General features: G+C 35.7%; 1 protein-coding gene across 8 annotated transcripts in view; it reads right to left on the bottom strand.

Annotated features, from left to right (window-relative positions):
- The window catches only part of NFIB (nuclear factor I B), a 170,113-nt gene that overhangs the window by 15,036 nt on the left and 129,603 nt on the right, over positions 1-25,474 (bottom strand). For 2 of the 8 annotated variants that reach the window (XM_059873339.1, XM_059873341.1), the window contains exons 9-11: positions 14,930-15,095; positions 11,285-11,367; positions 2,363-2,451 (exon numbers count right to left, since the gene is read on the bottom strand). The exons of 1 other annotated variant lie outside the window; for it this stretch is intronic. In XM_059873339.1, the coding sequence (XP_059729322.1) occupies positions 2,363-2,451; positions 11,285-11,367; positions 14,930-15,095 (338 nt within the window). The remainder of the gene's footprint in view (positions 1-2,362; positions 2,452-11,284; positions 11,368-14,929; positions 15,096-25,474) is intronic. 5 more of the 8 variants (XM_059873340.1, XM_059873342.1, XM_059873345.1 and 2 more) reach the window with 5 other exon arrangements.

Raw genomic sequence — 25,474 nt, 5'->3', positions numbered from 1 at the left:
GCAGGTTTTTGTCATTAACTTTCTCAAAACTTCCAAGGTGTGGTTCACCAACAATGCTTGATGACAAAGCTTTCAACCAGACCATATCTGCTCCCTGGTATCTGAAGAGACAGAGCAGCTAACACTGAGGGACTGCCAACTTTTTCACCTGCCTGGGGTCAATAACCTTTCTGAAAAATCAGTATACGTAACCACAAAAGCCTGATGTAAAAGGTGAGCTTGAGTACAATCAAACTGAGCTCTGCAGATGTAAAGAAATCACATAATCAAGCATTTATCAAACTATTTGGAGTGGCAACAATTTATTTGGATTGGGATATATTTCTTTGCCCACATTTGGCAATTACTTTTGCAATATATTCTTGTTTTCTAACATTAGTTTTAGTGTTAGAAAGGCTCACTGCTCCTTAGCCCGTGCAGGCATAATTTTTCTTCTTAGGTCCTCATTTCTGTGGGATTTGTAGAATGTCATATTTAAAACCACCACAACTAGAAGCCATCTGCTTAGGCAGAACAGTTTGTTTCCTTGTCCTTCTAGGCTGTGCATAATCCAAGAGCAAGTGGCATGGCCTAGGCGTCTAGCAAAATGGCCATGGCAGATTTTGTGCCAAAATGGCCATGGCAGATTTTGTGCCAAGCTCTTCTGGCAGTGTTTGTATTTGTTGGTAGGGCCACAGTGGCAGGCCACAGTGGCAGGCAGCATTCTGGGAGTGATCTGCAAAGCAGCATGGTCTAGAACAGCAAATGGATCATGGAGCAGGCTTTCATTCACCAGCAAAGTTTTCTTGATCATCACATAGAAATGCTTTCCCACACTTTTCCTTTCGTTTCACAATACATGCCCAGGGTGTTGTATGATGGTACTGAAAAACAGAATTCACCAAACACTAGGACAGTGCTTCTATCAGTAAAACTGGCATTGCTTTAAGGGGGGATCAAGAGACATCTGATTGAAACTGTGTGAGGATGCTCCTAGATAGGTTGCTGTGATGTAATTTTCTAATGTCTGTCAATGCCCTGAAAAAGGCAGCTTTGTAGTGGGAGAATAAATCACCCCCTCTGTGCTATAAGAGCTCAGTTTGGATTCACTCCTGGCGCTACATTGAAAATTCTGGCAATTACTGATGGGGATTTGTAATGTGAATCACAGCCCTTGAGGAGACGAGGTGAATCCATTAGCTAATTTTCCATTGTACTCTCTAATATATAAGGAAAGAAATGACAAGGTCTTATTTTACCACCACAATTCTTCCAGATTGAAATCATTGTTTCATATACATTGGAAAAAAAAAAAACCAAACCCAGAAGAAATTACATTTCAGATCTGTAAACGGCACCAATTTTCAAATTCAGTAATTTCCCTTCCAAGTTGATACTCAAAAGTCCCAAAACTTCTAGCAATCCATAGTACCATCAGCACAATGCATAAAAAGGCATTTTGTATATAGCACATATAAATTACACTCACACACATACTTACACTAACTGTTCAAAAGTACATATATTTTCGTGTACACATGAATTTCTAAAAAATATTTTAAATTATTTCACGAGTGAAATGCTTCATCTGATAGGCTCTCAACCTACAAGATTTACATGGACAACCCCCATTAAGTGTTGAGTGCTGCAGATAATCCTGTACATGAAAAAGATAAAAACTTTATGTTGATTAGTTTATATGCCTATTAAGATAAACATACACCCTCTGCTGTTATCATAATCCACTATATAGAAGAGATGTAAATTCTAATAAATTAATAATATATCAAAGGTTAATGGAGTTTATTGTGTGGTTTACTTGGTGGGAGGAGGACAGGGTGGGTTCATAGAAAAAGAAACTCTTTTTTTATAAATAATTCCTAACTTTTCTGTTATCTAGTTGAAAAATAAGATGGTTTATATCTTACCTTGAGGTGTATATTAGTGACCTAAAACTACACCAGCCAATTGGTCAGAAATGACTCTATGAATAATATATTCTTTACCCAAAACCAACCACCACCTCAGCCATCTATTATTATACTCATCTATACCTCTAAAAACACAGTTTTCTTTCTGTCAACCAATCAGGTCCCAAAAACATGAGAGCAAATGACATTTTTAAAGCCTAAGATCAGTGTTTCCTTCAACTCGCAAACCCTTTGCATAGGACAGCATGCTGTTATTTCAGGTGTTACATTAAGGGATCATCTAAAGTCAGCTTACATGAAAGATAACCTGGATGCGTTTAGGAGAAATGTTACACACATATTTTGATCACAATGCTGTCACATATACCTCTGGAGGCCCACTATAACAGATATTGTCGCTCTATGCAACTTTTTTAGAGGCAGTGTAGGGGTGGAAATAATTAAAATGTTACCTTTGCCAAGTAATTCCCAATGTATCCTCACTGGCACTGGGGTATAAATGCCTGCCGTTTTGATTCATGGTCCAGTCACAAATTCTCAGCTGTCAATTGAAACCTAGCAGTCAGATATGGATCGAGCATACTACAGTTTTTAGTACTTAAATGAATACATGCAAACTAGTACTGTACATGGCAAAAGTCTTACTTTCCCAATAAGTAACTTTAAAAAACAAAACAAAGAAAAATAACTTATTTTGAGAAATAAATGCCTATAGACTTGTTTAACATAATGCCACTTTAATATGATCCTCTATTAATAAAGCATAAAAGAGTAACTAGTGTGTAGCACATAACAATTAGCTATTATCACATAACAATTAGCTATTATTAGATTACAAACTGAGCTGGAATAAAAGGAAATGTTAATAATCAATAGTGTGATACTTAAAGAAAGGAAATAATTATACTGTCTTTTTAAGCAGTGCTCTATATAATGTGTATTTAGTAAGGTAAAATATAATCAATATCTTCTAGCATGCTCTTTGGTAAATATAAATGACATGCAATTTATAGAAAACTTGCCAAAATTAAACAAATTGTATGTTGTTATCTAGCTATTTAAGAAGAGTAAAGATATTTTGTAACTGAAGGTTATTAATCTAGTGTTACTGAAAGTGGTATTACTTAGCAAGAGGTGATAAAATTATCTAATCATGTTCAGACTTGGAAAAGTAGAATTTAAAATACTTTCCTGCATTTTAATATAATGACAAATGTACTAAATATTAGCTGAAACAAACTCTTCCCAGATCCTCAAATCATCAGTTCTGCCTTCACAGATTGTTCAAGCAACCCTCAGCAGCTCTGTTTATTTAACAACTGCCCAATAGTGTTTGCAGATTTATTGAAAATATATGCTGCTTATTTTTAAGCTTAAGAAAGTGAGCTTATCAGGTTTCTGAAGAAAATATATGTTTTATCCTCTGTATAGTCATGTATATATAAATTGCTGTACTATTATATATGATTATACACTCTGAAGATAATGTTGCTGAGTTTAATTGCATTCAATGCATTTTAGTTTTCTCTATCCATGTTCACATTCTTGAGATAGCACAGGCTACAGCAAACAAACTACAATAAACTGTTTTCACAGGAGCACAATTTATTGCAGTCTTTTCCTGAAAAATACAAATGCTGAGGACAAGACAATATTGCAAACCTGACCCTGTCTGGCTGTTAGACTAATAAGCTTCCTGCTGTTAAGGTCTGAGAAATGGAAATGTTAGTCTTTGATGTTTTCATAGGGATTGTTTCTTGTTTGTTATCTAAAGAACTCCAAGGGACCTTCTAAAGGCCATTAAAAGCATGACTAAACCACATGAAATTAACCAGAAAAGGAAACATGCGGTTAAAAAGTTTGCTAGAGGTAACTGTGAATAATATATTAAACATGTTTAAAGAAATGGGTAAGCAAACGTTTGATTTAGTCACTATACAAAACAGGATCCTGAGCTTGATTTTAATAATGAAAACATAATAAAATATGTCAGCCCAGTTATTCAATGTACTGTAGACATTTTCTGCTATTATCCTTAAGGAATTTCAATATAAATGCATATTTTAGCTCTTCTTAACTGAGCTATAAAAACTCACTTGCAGCTGAAACAAAAGACTGAAAGGTTAAACCCTTCCACCCATCCCCCTCTTTTACTTCTTCACAAAATCTAAAAATCTATGAATAAACACCCTTTGGCTGATTAGAACCATTAAAAATATACTAAAATCACAAACTTAGAATTAACAAACTATTATATTCACTTAGTTCTAACTCAAAAATCTGGCAAGAACTTAGCTTGTTCTATAGAACCTAATTGCATTTGCCATTTGAGGAAAAAAGAGACTGATATATTGCATTTTAGTAAATTAGCTTCTGCACTATATCACTATATTCTTCCCACAGTCTGTGTGAAAACCTTCCACACATGCAGTTTATGTGTTACATTGATTATTAAGAAAGCACCATGAAGTTTTTCAAACATATTTCATAAATGTTAGTAATGGCATGCTGCTTATGATATACAGTCACAGGTACTTCAATTCACATACAGCCAAGCACTGTGAAGATAATAATGCAAAATGTGCATTTTACACCTAATCTGTAGGCACATACATGCACATTTATCTGAAGGTTCATGCTCCATGAGACTTAGTACTGTATTCACTGCGCCAACTCGCCATGCTTGCAGTACTGACAACATCATGGAGAGCTGCAGGTTTGCATCACAGCTGGCTCTGTGACAAGCCCAGGGTTGTATTAGTTGGGCTGAAATACACCTTCCCAATGTAAAAAACTGCTGCTTCACATTCCTCAGTAGGCTCACATAGCTGCCCCACTGTCTTTAAAAATAACCCTGCCTGGAATTTTATTTTTTTTAAATCTCCCTCACGTAAAACTTCCTCTCCCAAGTCACTCCTATTGAAAGATCTCTGTCTAAGATTTAGAAATATCACTTCCAAAGTCTGCATCTGCATCTTTGCATGTGTTGAGTGGCTTCTGGGTAAAAATACTGCAGAATTTAATAGAATTCTGTAAGTCTGGGCTCCTTTTGATGGAAGAAGTCTGTTCACAGCAGCAGTGGGAGGCTGCCCTGGGAGGATGTCCACATAGCCCAGAATGGAAAGCTTAGGTGCATAGACCTGACATGAATACCAAGCTTTGGAAGGACATAAGGCACTTCACTACAGTATTTCAAGTGTTACATGTCATCTGGAGTAATACTGAAAGCTTTCTGTCTAGTTATTCTCCTCAGAGTAACCTAGGTACCTCTAACATCATGCCACAGTGTTAGCTGGAGAGGAGAAGGCACAGTTATTCTTACCCTCTATAAGCCATCCTAAAAGTGTTTCTCTGCAGGATATGTATGAGGAGGAGAGGCAGTAAACTACTTGAGAAAGCTTACATTCCTCAGTAGAGAGACACAAGAAAGGGTCCACAGGATATATCTAATAACTGCTGAAAACATTACTAATTTTCTCAAATGTATGATATGAATGAAAAATAAATGGCCTGACTTGGCATATGACATGGTGAAAAGTCTTCCCTAGAAGGCTGTTGAACAGACTTGACCTTCAGTTCACAGTTCTGTGGATTTTTAGCAAAACAAGCCACAGAAACCTCACTACCATAACATCTTCCATCCTCAAAACATTAACAATGATTTTCTTACTTATCTCTCATTTAAGCACAAGAGAAAGAGGATGAGTCTTTATTATAAAGTGGAAAAGGATGCCCAGCCTTGCAGGAGATGAGGAATTCTCACAGGTAGCCCAGGCATTTTCCGAGTCCTGGATCCTAGGCTCTGCCCTTACGCCTGTGATACATCCCCACTGCTGCACTCATGAAGCAGCAGAGGCACAAAGCCCACTGCATGCATTTCTCCTGGAAGGAGTGCAACTCCCTCATTCACCTGAGACATTTTACAGGAAGGGAAGATGAGCTTGGAAGTGGACACAGGCTTGGAGACAAGCAAAGTATGAGACCGAGTGGTTCTATTCTGTAAAATGCCAGGAAACTGATTTTGTTTTGCACTTTCCAGAGCTGTGAGACATACTGATGTGAAGTTCTACCCAAGTGCTAGATTTCACTATAGCTGTCTTCACAGTTTAAACAGCACCTTGCAAGCACAACCATCCTGCAGTGTTTTAAGTATGCAAATCACACATACATTAAAAACCCACAGCCCAACAGCTCAATCTTTAATCATAGTATGTATGATTTTTAGTAAGTATTTAAGCAGATTTTGTAGTCTTGTATCTAAAGAATGGCTAAGACTAACATTCATTTCAAGTTTCTGTGACAGTTAGCGAAAGAAGAACTGTATTTTGAAAAATGTAATAGGAGACTGCTATAGTGTCTGTTAGATGAGAAAAGCCCATAAAACTTAACATTTGCATATTGTCATTGTTCTGACTGAAACTTCCTTTAAATGTGTTTCCTCTCCAGCAAGCTTATGTGAAAGGTGACCTCTTATCCATTTACATACCTCCCTGGCAATCATGTGACCCAGTTTTACGTCAAACTGTCAATTATGATAAGGGACACAATAAGAACAGGCTAAGTGTTGATAACCTGTTTCCTGACTTTACTGACAAGTTCTCTTTAGGAGTCTGCCTGTGTTCTTCTTTCAGCCTGCTGCTGAATGCAAAAGTAACATCCACTAAAAACATTTTGTAAACAAATACTCTGCATTCAGTGGGCATTTGAGTTCATGATTTCCAGGATTAATACTATGAAGAGAACTACATTTCGAACTGTGCAGCTCAGTAACTAAAGGATGCATCTGGTAAGAAGAAATTTCTACTGAAGAGACAGGGAAGGCATTTGTAGGAAATGAAAAGCGATCTACAGTTTTCTGATCATTTTGGAGACCTTATTACTATGTAAATTGAAAAGGTCTCACTCATAATCGTAAAATCTGTGTGAAAATCATGAATGCAACATACCATCATACCCCAAAAGTGCAACTTTAGTGAAAACCATGACACTGAGTTTATCAGTGCAAAAATTGGAGGAGTTCATATACTCCTCAGCAATTGGGCCAGCATTACTTATCACAGTGAAAGTTCTAGAGATTATTGTTAACAACCCTAATAGCTATTCCATTTATTTATGTTTTCTAATTAAAAATAGAATTATTCATACAAGGCCAGAGGTACACTAAAATTAAATGGTCAAGAACAAAAACCTTCCAGCTATTTCAGTAATTCCAACAGAAACCTTTTTTTTTTTTTTGTGATATCATTCATCTGCACTTGCAATAAATACAAGTGTCCATCTTCCATCCATCCATTCATCCATCCCTTCATCCATCCATTCATCCATCCATCCATCCATCCATCCATCCAATCTTTTTAAACTATTTACACAGGCAAAGTATATGACTAGTATTTCTGGCAACTTTCTAGCACTATTGCCAGTAACAACATAACCTGACTCTAAGTGTTTGTCATTTCAATAACACAATAAATCCATGAAGCTGGAGAACCGTGACAAAAGGAGGCTAAAGAAATGTCATCACATAACTGTGAGGATCCTGATCATTAAGACTTTCTTACTGAACTAGGGATCTGGCTATTAAAAATACTTAGCCAAAGGAATGCAGGCACAACTAGAATCTGGCAAGGAATTGTGTCCACTTATAGAAGGTAGAATTCAACTGACTTTCCTCAGTTTGTTGGTTTGTTGGTTTTTTCCTCTAGTCTAGGCTTAGAAATCACAAATCTTCAATAAATGCAAATTAATAGAGGGGAGGAGGATGAAGATGCACCCATATAATTGCAAAGATTGTCCAACCTTTGTTTTATTTAATTTAGCTAGGATGTTTCTCAGCAAAGATAAAGAACAGTGAACAGTAGATTTGGCTTCAGAAAATACTTCCACCAATGAAGTGGTGAAGCAACAATAGAAGCAACAATGAAGCAACAATAAAATTAAGAAAAATTATATCATTCGGGTACTAGCTCTTATCATGTCCCTTGCCCTCTCCCATGGTGTTCTTCCTGCAGTTACATCAACAACAATTCTAGAAGCTGATGCTGAATCAAAAAAAGAAAAACCAAATGGTCATTAATATTTTCTAATAGACAGAGGAGGTCTGATAAGATTTTTTTTTTACAATAAATTGCCAAGATATATATGATTCTCCAAATGAAGCAAGATGTTATTTTCTGTAACTATGTGGCAGCATAGAAACAGCTGGCATTTCAAGGCAAGGAATGGGGACATCCACCAGCTTTTCTGTATCAGAAAGTGGACTGTATAGTTAAAATTCCCCATTAGAATCTAGTCTTTCTAACTATTAATGTTACAGGCTAAATAATGCATATAACACCACAATTTCACAGTATCCAGCTCAGTAAAAGCTAAAAAATTCTCTCACTGGCCCTATTATGTACTGTCTTTCAAAGTTTTTTGCAGTGCTTCCCATCTAAATGTATTTGGGGTATTCTGTGCTGTACATTGTTTACTGGAATTTCTAGGAAGCTTTGAGTTTGTCAGACTCCATGTGAGTGTGTGCTGCAAAATACATGTGTAACTTTTAAATTTATTGTAGTTACTGTAACTTAAATGGGCTACGTAATGGCTCTTTTTAACAGCAACAAAAACTACTCATGGGTGCTTGCTAATATTTCTCATAACCAGAGAGAATAAATCTTCATAAAGACTCCTCCAATGAAGTAAAAAAGGTACTGGTGACAGTATTTATTCTTGAGGGGTCACTGTGCATTACCGGGGGGAATGTTTAAAAGATCTCTCTGGAACTAAAACCAATGGCTTTCTAATTGAAAATTTCTCTCCACTAATACAAAATGATTAATCGCCTTATTTCACGTACCCCTTGATTTTTCTTTTCATTCATCATGGCTTGCTTTAAAGCAAATGCATTTAAAATCTGCCACAAGAAGAGTGGTCTCTTTTATATTGCTGTAAAGTAATGAAAGGATGTAGTAAATCAATCCCATTTCTGCCTTACAAAAGGATAACCTTTGCTCTGTTGAAGTTGTTTAGACAATCTCAATGCTCTGCCTTACTTTCTGGGTTATGTGTGCGTGTGTGTGTGTGTGTGTGTATAGTCTGTCATCTCTGTATGTATGTCACCTTTAGAACTGAGTGAAGGCAACTAATTCATTAGAAACATACATACTTATATGTCCATATTGATCTATCTGAAAAACTTTAAGTATTCCATTATTTCAGATAGTTTCAGCTGTGCATACTACTCCTTAATTTTCTAAGTATCTGTAGGCATTCATACACACAAACACACTCAGGCAAACACAGATATGTCCATTGCATATGTTAGAAGAGAATAGTGAGTTAAGAGCCAAAACAATAAAACACTGATATTTTTAAATATCGTGGCTCATTGGTCACCAATTGATGCTCTTGGATTAATATAATGAGACAATGAAGCAATACACTTTAGAAAGGCGAACATTGGTTTAACATTTTTAGCATTAAATAATTTTTCTGCTTCTGAAGTGTATGTGAGATTTAGCTAAGTTTCCCCTTCCCTTCAAGCCATTTGGCCATGTTTCGCCATGAAAGGGAGTGTCAGACACAACACATGTCAATACCAAAGACCTTTGAGATCCCTCTCACTTTGATGTTCCAAGGACACTGCTGAAATTTTGAAATCTATTTTGATCTACACAAAGACAAAAATAAATAAAGATGAAAAACATCAGCAATATATTTGTCAAGTTCAGCCAGGAGAAAATTAAATATGCTTCTACTACTTTCTGGCATGTGATGAGAAATTTAGCAGTCTTTCAATGAGCTTGGAAGGTGGAGTAGGCCTAAGCAGGAGCAGTCTGCAGAAAATATTGTGTCCAAAAATACAAAGGGGAAAAAACATATTGCGCATCCCTAAATTAACAGGATATCAGAGACATTTCAAAGAACACTATACAAAACTTCACAAGAACTCCACAAATTACATTCACTGTGCATAAAAAAGAGCGGTGTTGTGTGTGCTTTAAAAAACAATAATCATATGTTGTGTATCTTGAAAAAAGAACCATTTCATAGTAATGACAACATATTTTATAATAAAAAATCTTTGAGAGGTTAAAAAATTCCAACAAAACAATATGCCAGAAAAGTTATTGAGAAATTAATGGCTGGAAAAGCCACTAATAGTCATTACATATTTTCATAATAAAAGTGCACAGATGTTTAAATTTAAGTCTTACTAGTTAAAAAAAATAGTTGGCACCACATCAGCTATTTTGAATAAATTATCATCTTTATGATTATCTCTGAACTCTGCATGTGGTGACCTTTAAAATGGGCATACTGCCTCCTTGCCCTATGAGTGGGCATGGATAAGGAGTTTCAGCTGAAGCATGGGTCAGCTATATCTCAACAATGTAGAACAGGTAGCTGAATTTTTACTGAAAAATGAAACAGAAATGCATATAAACTTCTGACAGGAGCACAAGTCTGAGGAAAAAACACATTACAACAAATACCAAGGCCTATTTAACACTCTCTTTCTTATTGTCACATTCAGCTTTTCTCCTTGTAACATTTTACATGCTGTGAACTTCAAAGTCCTATACTGTTAAGATCTAAGAGGAAAACAAACACACATCATAAAGTACATTAAAATTCTAAAGGGTCTGAATTTATTTTTGAAATGTACCATTTCTTTATGTGCATGGCCTTGCTACTGACTGCAGCTAATTTATTTGTATGCTGTCATTAATCTCAGCTCTATATTTTCACAGTTTGGGTAAACACTTCATTTGCATTAAATTTACAGCATTAATGAGATGTGAAATTTAAAATGCTACTTGAAATATAAATGATGTAAGAAACTAGAATAAAAATGTGGGTTTTGTCACATTTAAAATCAGCAGACCAATTTAAACCTATTACGCTAGAAATGATGATGTGCTGCCTTGAAAATTTGGTTTTACAACTGATCTTCTAAAAGTAAAATGAAGAAGTGTGTTAAACATTAGAGGAAAAGTAAACAAAACTTGAAAATAATAAACCGTATTTTTTCCTTTGAAAGTTTTGCTTATTTTTATAAACTGATTTTGAAATTAGTATTTGTTTCTCAAAATCTTCATTCTACATCCTAAAATCCTATTCAAGATCAAATGTATGAACTCTTGAAAAATAAAATATTGAAAGAAACATATAAGGAATTCCTCAAGATGGGACCAATCTGAGAAAGAAAGAGTAGGCTAAACTGGTATTTCTGAAAGCATTCAGTCTGTTTTGAATAAACATCATCTTCATGTGACAAATACTGAAAACCTCAAGATTTGAGTCTAATCCACGATACCAGTGGCAGCATGTAGGAAGGTAATACCACAAAAGCTTCTCTACATCATTACACCTATGTGAAACTTGCCCACCTGTTGCTGGTGTAGGAAGGATGGGTCTCTTGGGCTTAGTCCCACATATCGATTGGCTTGGGATGTGCCTGAGGCTGTGTAGGCTGATTAAGGAAGAACAAAACATATTGATAAAAATACCAACCTATCATATCTATTACCTTGTGAAGGTACAGTACAAATATGAGAGATCTGAGAGTTATGATTTTGCAATATATAGGAAGTGTCTTTAGCATTTCTTTAGGAGAAAGCAAAAGAAATATTGGATGAAATTTGGAAAGGCATGTGTAAATTCCTATAAACTTCAATGGAAGCTGCATGTGTAAATCATAATGATGTCTCTTGACAATAGTAATTCCTTTGATTATTTTTTAAAATTATTTCATAATTTATTTATTTGACCTAATCACACTTTTAATTTCCATTATACCAATACAAAGCAGCTGTGAAATCACTGAAATTACAATGCTGAGAGAAAATATTTATGATCACATTATTTTTATTTCTGTAAAGGCCCTGTTTTTACCAAGAAAGTACCAAAAAACTGTAAAAGAAGAACATAAATTAGAATAAAAAGTTTGGTTTACTTATGTGGCATGAAATGAATCTTTGCAGTAATGGGATATAATCTGATTAATATTTTCCTAAGAAAGGAGCTAATTCTTACTGTGCAATATAACAGAAAATATTCAACTCCACCATATATTAGAAAACAATATTTTCTGAGGGGAGCGACTAAAATAATTCTCTCTCTACCTGCTTCAGAAGATTGAAGAAATCCATTTCTCAGGAGAAAGGGAATGTCAAGTAATGCCAGGATTAGCTACAGAGAATGGATCCTTCACCCAGGAGGACAAATTCCTCTCTGGTCTCCCACTAATTCCTAAAAGTTCTCATGTGGCACTTATTAGTTAGGTGGTCTTACTCAACTTTCCAGTGTGGAGATGTCCACACTGCAGTCTGTAGCATCACAGCCTGGAAACTTGCTGGAAAACTAGCAAAGACTTAGTAGCAAAACTAGTAAAACTGGACAGAAACACACAAGCATGCCAGTGAGAAGCTAGATGAGAGTACTTACTAAACTGGCCTGCTAATATTAAGGTCACATGGGAAAAAACCCAAGAAAATGCACTCATTTAAAAAAAAATTAAAATTCTATGTACAATAAATAGGCTTTACTGAAAAACTGTAATGAGAATTAACCAGTTATTAGAAGGAAATCATGATGGAGGCCAAAGGGTTCCACATATATATATAAAGCCTGATGTTTTTCCTCATTAACAAAAATTCTGCTATAGCACTTCAGAATGAAAAGCAGTGCTAATCATTTGTCAATTTATTTTTATCGCACTGAATAATAATGATCTTTTTCTGTCCAAGTTATATAAATATATAACTATATATATTTTCGACCAATCAATCAGTCAATTACTGCAAATAAAAGTAAAACTATGCTATAGAATATGTTAAGTGTTGATTTTCCCATTAAGTTAACATCAATAATCTGTGTGGTGGAACTATTATGATTTATAATACAGTTTGACTGATAATACAGTTTATATGTATTCATACATAAATTACATATCAAAGGGACATGATCCCTCATTTTATTGCTATTTTCTTCATCAACAAGCTATATTTCTGCATTATTTTTATCCTCTTACAGTTACCAGAGTCAAAATCCTGTATCAAGGAGATAGACTAACGCAGTTTTCCAAAAATCATAACGCATCTGAGCAGATGAGGTGTATGCCTATCTTGTAGGCAGCACGGCCTTATTCAAATAAAATTTGCACATAGGAATTTTTTCTATTGTTATTTATGTGCTGTAGTGCCAAGAATTTACTTGGAAACTAATATGGAAGCATGGAGGAAGACTTATTTTAAGTATCTAAGCCAAGGTGTTCTAAAGGTTCAGCAGGAATCAGCTACTCAGGTTCCCATGACTTGCACAAGAAACGGGGTGATGATTTAATTGGAAAATATGATCCAAATAGTTCCCTTGGTAGCAGGACAATGTGCAGATTAGGTATGCTTTCCTATAATGATGATTAAGGTCCTACAACCAGAAAACATCCCAAAACAGTTCTGGCATTTACTATGGTTTTTTTGCCGTTTTTATCAGAAGCCCTGACCTCACCTAAGAGAGATATGTAGGCCAAGCACAATCATGTCGAAGTAGAATGAAACCATGAACACTTGGAACTGTATAAGAAGTTAGTTTTCTCAGTTTTCTGTTCTGGTGCAAATGTTTAGAGTAACAGTTTCTACTTTGTTGCTAAAACTAACTTTTCTTAGAAGGTCCAAAAAGTGTACCTCAAACCACCAGTGGGGCTACGGATAGACTAACAGAACTATCATACTTAAGACCTCTTAGCAAACTATTATACTGAAAGGGCAGATAAAATTCTTCCATAAATATATATCTATATATATTTTTTTTATTTTTTTTTATACCTGAGCAGAAGTTTCTCTAAAAGCTACTACTACCCTTTTATAAAAAATGCTTAAAACATTTTTAATATGTTACTTTTAAAAAGTAGTTACTACTACCCTTTTATAAAAAATGCTTAAAAAGTTTTCTTCTTTACATCTTATGCCTTTGAGTCTCATCTCTTCCTCAGATTCTAATGGAAAGTTTTAAAGCAGTAGACCACCTGAAAGGATACTGCTTATGGTCTCCACTAATGGCAGACCAATAGTAAGGGAGTGTATTTGAATTTCAAATATTAAATAGGTCTAGAACAAGTAATTTGATTGTTACAAATCCTAAAGAGACTAATATTTTTAAAGACTGTTAAGATTTTTTTCCAAGAATCTGTAAGTGTCTCCTAAAAATCTTCACCATTCATGAATGCCGGTAACACTGGCCATCTCAAATCCTAATAAAAGTTCAAGGACTACAGAAATTCAGAATGCACTTAAAAAGCAACATTCTGCACTACTTATCATGAATACTCTGAAGGGATAAAATTAGTCTAGATATTTGCCCTCATTTCTAGAACTGCAATTCCATTGAAGATAATAGGACAAATAACATGAGCCTCTATGTAGTAAAGAGATTAAAACATTTAAGTTAGAGTTTGTTACTTTCTATTTTAAAAACAACAAGCACAAACAGTGGCTCTACCATCCCTTGTATATATGACAAGGAAGGAAAATTTTCTTTTGCCACAACAGTTGTTTTTGCTAAAAATTACACAACCTATATTAACATGCAATTATCATAGCTCAGATTCAGTATGTGTTGTAACAAGTTTTGATTTCTGTAGGAAAGTTCATTGAGGAGCAAATTATCCAGTCCCTGTTTGGAATTCCATCTGCGGGTCATTGTAAAACCTTGCTGTCTGGGTGTGCTTCTCAATGTCTTAGCAATGTCCACCTCAGATGAAAAAACACATTTTCTTTTCCTTGAATAGTGGTCAAATATGCAGGCTTTTCCCTCTCATTTTGTTTGTCATGTCACAAACTTTGGTTCATGTAACATGATCCGTCAGTTGAAATTTTGGGAGGAAAAGCTTTGCAGTCAGATCATGTTTGCTCTCCATGTAAAATGATGAGCACCCACTTGGTCAAATAGTAGGAAAAGGCGCCTTTTTCTGGCCTCAATTTGGAATCATATCAAATCTTTGATGGACATTTTTTGTTTCCTAAAGAAATACTTACTGGTTGCTGTAGGTGAAGATGCCTCACCTTCAGTGGATGTAGTGATGGGTTTAGTATCTGTCATGGTCAGGGTCACAGGTCGCACCGCACTGTGATGGGGAGAGGGTGCCAAAACTGGAGTAAAATGGCCAGGCACTTTCCCTACTACTTGACCACTGCTGTTAGGCTACAAAACAAAACCAAAAGAATGCCTTGTGAAACATACACATTGTGTTTAAGGAACCTACCTATCTTAGGGTTTTCCAGAATTGCCATCATCATAGCACCTGTGTTCTGGAATGTGCTGCTCTAACTAGGCTACGTATTTCCATGTGATATTTTCACCAGACAGGTCCCTTTTCAGGGGAAAAAGGACCATGTGCTACTACTACAATAGTAGTACATGCTTAGGTAGCAGTACTTTTTTGTAAGCATTCTTCTTACCTGTGTGCACATGTATCAGATTGTTTCAAAATATTTTTGCTGCTCATGCAGTGTCTGTGAACCACAATCCCATGACAGCAGGAGTAAACTGACCAAGCACAGGCCCTAATGTATGAAGTATTAAGAGCAAACAACTGATGTAAAACCTCTGTTTTCACATGCTGTACCACTTTGGCTTGGAGGATAACCAAGACTTGACCACAGCTGTCCACAGAGGTTACTCACACTGGAAGGCTAACTAATGACTCACAATTTGGGAATAGGGTAGAGGGTTTGGATACGATGCACTATAATGTACACATTATAACATCTGGCAAAAAGCCACCTACTAAAAACACAGAAGTGTTTAATAATGGGAACTTTCCAAGTCAAGAGCATAACAAGTAATAACACTTCTTTCATAGATACTAGAGGCTGTCTGAATATGACCTTATGCCACATACAGGTCACCACGGTAATATGGTACTTTCTACATGTAGGCACACCTGAATGTGGCAGTGTTGACTGGTAAATATATGTTTATCCAGTGTTTAAACGTACCTTAGGCATTCTGCATGAATGCAAATACTCCAAGGGTAAATAACTTGCAATAAGCACTCGCACATTGTAAATATTTTTTACAACAGCAGCTGATAACTTCTGTCTTAAACTGATTGTGTGCTCTATGAGTCACAAGTATTTTAAAAGAGTCATACAAACATGAAATACTGGGAAACTTTTAATCAGAAGCATCTTGTCAAATTATGATAACCTAAAGACATGGACTGATAAAGGACACAATTCAACTGATTCAAGGAAAGGTTAAAGGAGGTAAACATGACTATGGTAATGAAATAATAACTGGACTAACACAATTACCACAAGTATGTGAGAAGTATAAACACACCGAAGAGGAAGGAATTATTTGGAAAATACAGGAAATGCATACTTGGGGTAATGGAATGAAATCGAGAAGGAGGAAATTTAAAATTAATACCACAAGAAACTTCCTGGCAGTATGATTCACTAAACTTTGCAAATGCACCCGAGGGAGAGTCTTGTTTAGGACATCTAAAGCTAAATTAGCAGAAAACACTAGAAAATGTAAGTGCAAACGGTAACAAATATTGTATCCATAGGAACATAGAGCAGTTAGCTGACTATCCCCCCTCTCAAAAAACACAAGCCTATATGAAAAATAACAGTAAAAACCACAGTAATTATGAGTGGCAAAGTACCCCTCCTAATGAGAAAAAGTCACTCTCTAGACACAATTGGAAGATGTGCTCTGGAAGATGTGCTCTCTAAATTGGGCTGGATTTTCACTATGATTTTAGGGAGTCTGCTGCAGAGGCAGACTTCAGGCTCTTCTCCTGTCCTGGCAGCCCAGCTGTCCACACAGCCTGCTGGAGGGAATACTACCTCTCAATTGCATCTGGCAGGTTCTAAGTGGAGTTGCAGACCTGCAACCACAAGGCTACCACAGAAGCCTTAGCTTTTGTGGTGTGCTAACATCACAAAAGTAGCTGAGAATCTCTTACCAAAATGATCAACTTTTATTAAAACTAAGAAAGAAGATTCTGTGAAGTGTATGGATTTAAACAGACAGTATAATCAGCTTACAAAAGCAGCTGTCTCCAAAGACAGACAAGAATAAATTAGAATAAATTAAAATAAATTAGAAGATCACAGGAGACCATGATGATTTACAGAAATGTATCACCCTATATTGCACTGTAGTGATCCCAGCCAGGGATCCAGTGGCTCACATGGACCTCAGCTTTGCCCTTATCCGTATGGCCCAAATGACCAAACCCACTCCTTGTTCAGACAAATATTAAGAAAAAGATTACACTTATACCCCATTTTCTTCTAAACCAAATTATTTCCTGTGTGATACATAATGGCAGTGCAGTACCTCACCCCACTCCATCCAAACAGAGGGTGAAATCCCATGCTTGTGGACAGCCACAGAGGATTTACCAGTGATTTCAGTAGATGCAGTTTGTGATTCCCCCACATCAAGTGCCTCTATTTCTTTCTCTTTTTTAATTCCCTGAATTTCCTCCTAAGAGGAAGTTCTATATCTGTCTCACATGTAAAAGTGAGTGAAGATGCAATACAATGCACTGAGTCTTATATTCATAGAAAAGAAACCTCTGAGGTAAAAAACAATGAAAACTTGGTGCTTTAGTAAGTTTAATTCTTATAGTTCCAAGACTTCACAATCTGCATATTAGATTTCAAATGCAATTGCAATCCAGTTGTAGGTAAGCACATACCTGGTGTGAAGTTTACAAATACAATTCTTCTTCAACAGTCGAGCTGTCTTTGAGATGTAAACCAAGATCCTCCTTTTGACAAAGGTTTTCATAGGAAATGTTACACTTGAAATTTGCTTTAAACTTCAGGGTTTTTCCAAAGTGTGCTACTTTTGAAAACAGTTTATGAATGGTACTTTCATACTCTCACAAATTCCATTCAAACAACATCTCTCATAAAAAGCCTTCAAAAAACATCCATATCTGTTTTCTTGCATGCAGTGAACAAGAGTGGAGCAATTAACCAAACTAATATTTAAGTTACTATAACTAGTTTGCAGCTTAAGATTGTAAAAGTACTCCTAAAAAACAGATAATGTAATTGCCTCAGAGTTATTGCTTAGGCTTGTCTTCAGATTCATGCAGATAGTGCTGCATCAGTTTATACTCAATTCACACTTCCATGGTTATCTTTGGAAACACAAAATTAAAAACTTTTGAAATAAAATTCTACATTATGGATGGTGCAATTGATAGCAGTACAAGTTCATGAACAACAGCTGTCTCAAGTGTCTCAAGTCCACTGACCTGCTTTAAGTTTTCAGTCCAAAAAGGGAAAACCTTTTGTCAGAAATAGCCCCTTCATAATCTTGTTGAAAACTGACTGCTAGAAAGAACTTCTGTGACCTATTCTCCTTTTGTCCTTTACAGTTTTATCAAACAATATTTTAGCACGGAAACTGCATATCTATTTGGACACTATCCATTTGAATTAAAAGTGTAAATACTTACAGTATTTCATTTAACACAAATTAATTTTTTCCTTATACAAAACAAGTTACAAGTTCAATATTCTAGTTCCAGTTTTCCTGAAGAGATTCTTACAGACAAATGTATTGCAGGTGAAGAATCAGCTGTTACCATCAAATAGGGCATCAATATGTCTATGTGATGGATTCACAGAGGCCATGCCTGAGGCATAAACCTCAAGCAAATTCCATAGAGGCAGCTGTGTTAGATAAACAAGCTGTGCATTGGAAAATTTGTGAGGAAAGAAGTAAATTTAATGAAGGTCTGGGAAATTTAGCTCTTATTTATGCAGGCATACATTTTCCTACTCTTGGATTGAACGCTAATTTGATTTTCAGATCTGTTACAATTTTGATCTTTTTTAATTCCACCATCTTGGTTTGCCACAGTTTAATTCATTTATGTGCCCAAAGCCAAAGGCAGGTTGTATTTGCTGTCACAGCTGTAACATAACTCAGAATGACAGGCTGTTGTTATCTGATGGTATGCGCTGTGCACATTTTTTTTTTAATCCTCAGATCTGAAGTCTGAATGGAAACCTGTAACCAGTATGAATACAGACTTTCTTAAAGTCAGGATTCACTGTATCTCTTTTTCCCGGATAGGATTTTTGAACATATTTATAATCAGTATTTAATCAACCTCCTTTCAGACTTTTGTTCACATACATGCCCAAATATCAGAATATTTAACCTTAGTTCCTCGGTTACAATTCAGGACAGTGTTTTGTCATATAGTCCACTACTTTCAGTGTTACAAAAAATATTTCTGATGCCATAATGAAATAGAAAACTACTAACATCTACAGATGAGCTAACCAAACACAACAGAAGTTTGAAACACCTATTAAAAAATTCACATGAACTATTTATCGCTTAAATTATCAAATAATATATTTGTTGCTCACATATGCACTTTTTAAAAACAAAAATGTAATTATATTTTTCAATTATAAATAAAATAAATCCAGTTTCCCTTGAAATCTTAAGTACAAATCACCTTCAAACAAATTAACAAAGGCCAGAAATTATATTAATCTGTGCATGTCCTAGGCATAGCACCATATGATACTCTGCTAGGTGTTTCAGAAAGAAGTTTCAAAGCTTAACAAAACATTATATTAGTCCATCTTATGACTACACTCGGAGAATAATATATTTGCTTCTCAAAACACAGGTTTTTAATAGAAATTCTGTGTTTCACAGTGTTATCATATTATAGCTAGGTGATAAATCAGTGAATGCAATTTAGTCAAACTGGATACTATGCACTGGAAATACCATTTCACCCATTTTCTCTCAAGAATTCCAGTTTTTTGTCAAGGCAAAGTTCCAATATTATGGTGAAAAATATTACTGTAAAACCCCATGGCAGGGTAGTTTTGAGAAGGCTGATTGAATTAATTTTGTTGACAAAGGTATAGGAGATACAGTTTTGGATATTTTGGTCTTTTGCTCCCATACCAAATATCTTACATTAAAAATTGTTTACTCTGAACCTGTAGATCATAGCTGCTAAGTTCTGGTTTTGAGCCCAGGTCATTGTGCTGTACAGTGCCCATAAAGAGAGATGAATATTTTAGAAAATTTACAACCAAAAGAAAACAGAAATATCTTCCCTTTTTCTAATTTCCCTCTCTCCTTTTTTGTCTAGGGCACCCTAAAGCTCTACCACCTCTAAAAATCAAATGGCCATGTTATTCTCCCATCAGACATAGCTGGATGGTACAGCAGTCAGTTTCCAAAATATGTGAAACACACATCCTCAATCTATCACCCACCTGGCTAATAGTGATGCTTTTGAGACTCTGCTAAACATCAGGAAATGGCATTACTAGAGCACCACCAGTATGACTGTAGAAAATACTGTAGGGCAGTTTGAGCCTGGTGGGTTCCATAAAGCATTTGCTTCTCACAAATCAAGGCTGTACACATTTTCTTTCTGCCATTGAACACTAAGGTAGCAATAGAAAGGCACTTTGCCTTAGTGCCCATTACCACTTTTCAGAGGAATGAATCTCCCTAGCTTCCCTATTAAGAATCTGTGTAACTCATTGTGACAGCACATCTTACACAGACCTCTGAAATACCACAACAAAGCTTTATGTGGTATGACATGCAGCTACCTGCATGAAAAATTAGCTTTAGAGAAATACATGCTGCTGCCAGTTCTTGGCTGACAACATCCCTTCTGTGCTTTCTATAAGAAATCAAGGTGTAGACTTTGATCCAGAAAGGCGCAAGCCACATTCATTTGATGAACTGATGTATGAATTTTCATCTTGATGTAATGCCGCTGAATCTGAGAGCAACTGCAGAGTTTCAGCCATCCATGTTCAGATATGGATCTCATAACACAATCTAGAGTCCTATATCCTGAATCACAATTTTACCTGTGATAAACTTTACCTGGATAAGTTTGTGTGACAGAAGCATGGGAAAGGAATTCTCCTTGTAGATAAATGTTCAAAAGATATCTTTATATTACACAGTATTTCAGGCACTCTGGAGAATTATACTCATGGATTTAGAGCAGATTATATACAAAATAATCATTTACATTTGCAAGTAAATCTTAAAACAGCTTGTCAGTAGATATTGTTAAGCTAGGACTCAATCTTTGCCTTCCAATCACAATTAAAAACTGCACACTGCCTTATTTTTTCTTCAATAATTTCTTAAAAATTACAAGGAAAGACTTGCTCAAGAAGCTGAAAATTATTAAACATAGACAAATAAAAGAGGTCCTAATTATACCAAAGAAACTACATGCAGACAATTTTGCATGTTTTGGCTTATTCTGCTAGTACTCTCCCAAGAATCATCAGGAAACACTTTGACCAGCCCGAAGAGAGCCTCACAAGATCCCCTCATGAACACCAAATGGCTGTAATTATTGTATTGAAGAATGTAAGACAAAGCATCTGCCTGGCATCCCTGAACAACATTCCTTTCATCGAACAAAAGGTTCAATATCCCAATCAATTACAGGAGGAAAATAAGCGGCCTCATCAGCTTCCAGAAACAACTATTCTCAAGTACTTCAGATATTTCTGTCTTCAGACAAAGATAAAACCAATGCAAAGACAAAGCTGCAAACTAGCCCACTCTGCAATAAAGTATGTTTTATCAGACACAGGAATTTTAGGCAAATATGCAGTTGTATATACTGCAAATATGCAGCAGTTCACTCAGCCTGTAGTACATAACACATGTAAGCCATTCCTCATAAGAAGAAAACAGTCCAATACTTAACTCCTATCAAGTTCTGTTAGTTTTACCATATCATGAAAACTGCATAGTTCATCATAAATATCACAACATTTGAGCTAAGGTTACAGAAAAATAGTGGCCTTCATAATAACATACTCAGAAAGCTTGGAAGATTGTCTGCTTCTGTTTGCTTGGTTCAGTCAGAAAAAAAGATAATTCTTACTGATACCAGGATGTTCATCAGCAGGATTCACCTCAACTGTTTACTGCATTTTCTCCATCACACTTGTGAATCCTCTTTCTGTGATTCACCACACCTTTATCAGGAACTTACTCCATTTAACTCAACTGTGAGTTATGTTTGGAGGTTTTGGTTTTGATTTCAGCCACACAAGTGATGTTGTGCTTGACTATTTGTTCAGGCTCATTGGAAATCTTATTTTGATACTGTATATGATTCATACACTCCTGAGTAATAATGAATTTCAAGTGTGTGCAGATTTGTGCATGTGTGTGTAACTGTACTTGAGTACACAGATACAGAGGAGGTAATATTTTCTAAGATTAAAAGATTCACCCATCTGGAATAATTCAAAAAGGAAATACATGCTGGAAATTTGTGGTAGCTTTGAAAACCTCAGCACACTCTACATGGATAAACACCGTAGGAGGATTAGACACATATCAATCGACTAGTCTTTGATGAAACTTGCATTGAATAATCAGTATCAGTCAGGGACACCTGTACCCCATCATAATACAGATCCATCCTCACACATACAATTTCAACCAGTAACATGGGTGTCTTTCTAAGAAGATAAGCACTGAAATAAATATACTAAAAAGGGCTTAGCAGAAATTCTAAATCAGTGAAAAGTACAACCATTCTCAGAACCCTGGGAACTTACCAGACTACTAGCTTGAGACAAGTCCAGTTCTATACCTAACAAGATCTATTTCTGTTCAGTACATTTGTTTGTTTATTCTCCATATTGAGCAGGGGATGAAAAGCAGATATTCATGAAACCAGCAGCAACAGCTCCCTTTTGTTTAGGATCATCCATTGTTGAACCATTTTTCACTGCAGCCAAAGGGCCTGTTTGAACTTCCTGACTGTTCATCACACATAATTTGGACTATTTAACATTATGTCAAGAAAATTGCTCAGTGCTTCCCATAATGGGAACCTATGAGATCTCTATATCCTTGAACTAATTTTACTTAAAGTATTCCATTGAATAGCATGACTGTCTCCCTATAATCAGTGCAGCATAATGCAATTAATCTCAAAATTGCTGTGGGGAGTACAAGGCATCTCAGTTGCTTGTCGTAACAATCTAAATTAGCGTATTACTGAAAGATGTTCAGAAGGAACAGATCATTTTAGGTAAATGCTGTCAGGGTATCCATCCTTACTATTTCTACAGCTAAATTAAAACTATCATCATAGTTCTCCTTTTGAAATCCAAATTAGTATGTTTTGAGGTGGGAAAGTATAATTAAATTTGATGTGGTATACCTACAGATGCACTTTTGAATTTTATAATAAATAAATTTGTTTGAATAAAAATTCATGTTTTATTTGGAAAATAAAAACTGGTTTGGCTCAAAGCATCCTATTGTATCAGAACAATTCCCTTTTGTCACTGAAACTTCACAGTCAGTTTCTTCTTCTTTTCCTAAATAAAAAATTCAAAAAATTAACCCTGCTGTTTTACTTTTTATACAGCCAAACTTTAACTATTTTCTTTAGTGATACTTTGACTAAGCATGCAACTGCTCCAACTTACAGTAAATCTAAGAGATGAACTTCAAAGAATTGAATTTTTAAAATATTCCACTAAAAATCACTAAAAATAGTGATGAATGATAATTAATTATGGTGAATATATGATGCAGAGGCCTAAATTGCATATTGTGTGTCATTTACCCTATCTTCTCTTGTCAGGAACTAAATCAAATCTCAAATGAAATGAAAAAATTTACCTTAATAAAGAGGTTATGAAAAGTGATGAAAGTAGTAAACTTGGGCTAGTTAAATCTATTATTCCCTATAGAATACACAAAAACATGAAGTCTTCTCAGTTTGCTACTACTCTGTAAAAAATCAGCAGACTAAAATTTAATCTTTTAAATTCAAAAGATTATTTTTTAACCAGAGATAAGGGAAAAAGGGTTGGGTAAAAAGTTGAAAGCATAACTCCTGCTCAATGAATATACTCTCCAATGTTAAAATCATAAGACAGCACATTTTTCAACTGAAAGAAAGTCAGATACTTCATTTAGATGTAGTTTTTTTAAGAAACAATCTGAAGTAGGACACGGAACAATCCAGAGAGATTATCACCTAATCTGCTCTTTTAACATATATAAGAAATCAAAATGTAAGTAAAACAAGCACTGAATAATTAAAGAAATGCATAACAGTAAGGGCCTGATTTAATTTGCATAATTTTTCCCTTAATAGTGCCTAATTAAGACATCAGTTTAAAAAAAAAAATCCAACAGAACTCTGAGATTTTCCGCACTGAATTAAAGCTAAGGACTTTTAATGGGTGTCTTAATTAGACTTTGTTATTCATGGAAATTTTACACAAATTAAAATCAGGTCCTGCATGCAACATTCCCAGCTGAGTCTCAGAAAAAATGCTATACAGGATTGAAAGAATTTTAATCCATGTGCAGATAGCAATTTGTATTCTGAAGTCAACATACTCCACGTTCAGTTTTTTTGTTTAATTTGCAGTAATATTCTAACAAGCAAAACCCACATAGTCAGGATTTCTTTCTTCAAAGTAAATTTTGATTTTATAGGCCCACCCTTTTTTCCTTTTTTTTTTTTTTTTTTAGTTAATTAAATATATAAGAAGTCGTGCAGCTGGACCAGGAAATTAGCCCATGGGGACAGCAGCCACCCTGAACTTTTGCACAGTCCAAAGGGTACATATCCGTTATTCAGCTGAGAAAGTTTGACTCAATCTCAAGTTCCAGTGCTGCTGTAACCAAAACGAATGCTGCAGGACCTGTCATTGTTGGTGAAAAAAACCATCCTAAGCCCAAAACAAAATACGGTCTTAGCCACACCTGCATCCCTGCTTAGGTTCCTTCCAAAGGAACCTAACTCTTAGGAGAAGGAAAACCTGTCTCTTCAGTTTACATACCCAAGGCTCTTCCAAAAAACAAGCTAAAGCACAAGCAACAGGGCTCCACAAAAACCTTTCAGTAAAGGCATCAAAAAAATACAGCAGCCTGAGCAGCAAAGATTACATTACACTGACGTTGGACATACTCCAGGTATTGACAGACCAAGTCTCAACTACGGTTTATCCTGTAGAGCAAATCACATGGTAATGCTGCGTGCTGATGCTATCATGGAAAGCAGTTTTGCACACAGACCTTCACAAATTACTTCACTAATGAAAAACAAGTTAATTTCCAGTATCAGACACAACTTTGAACCCGCGCAGTTGCCAGGAATGCATCTGCTACACCATGTTCTCCACAAAAGGAAGAAAAAATAATTTGTATGTCTGTGTTTTGCTCACTGTGCAAAGAAATATCAGTGTCTATGGAACAGGGCAAGTACTAACTTGCAAGAGTTTACTTTCATTGCCAGGCTATAAACATACCTGTATGTCCATGCGTGTACTTGGACATGTGTATCTATCAGCACATTCCTTGCAGTGGGAGCTTTGCCTCTGGTGGCCCAGCCTGCAGGAGGGGTGCAGGACCAGGACCTGCCCTGTTGCTGCTGCTAGGGCTTTCAGCAGAGTATTTTTCTTACACTTAACAGAGGAAAAGCAAGTAAATATGATTAACCTGCGCCCTTTATTCAACGATGAACAGGATAAGTTGTATCA

This window comes from Haemorhous mexicanus, chromosome Z, assembly GCF_027477595.1.
Source record: "Haemorhous mexicanus isolate bHaeMex1 chromosome Z, bHaeMex1.pri, whole genome shotgun sequence".
In the NCBI taxonomy this organism is placed as follows: Eukaryota; Metazoa; Chordata; class Aves; order Passeriformes; family Fringillidae; genus Haemorhous; species Haemorhous mexicanus.
The sequence above is the reverse complement of the archived record's forward strand: the minus strand, read 5'-3'. Positions and strand labels throughout refer to the sequence as shown.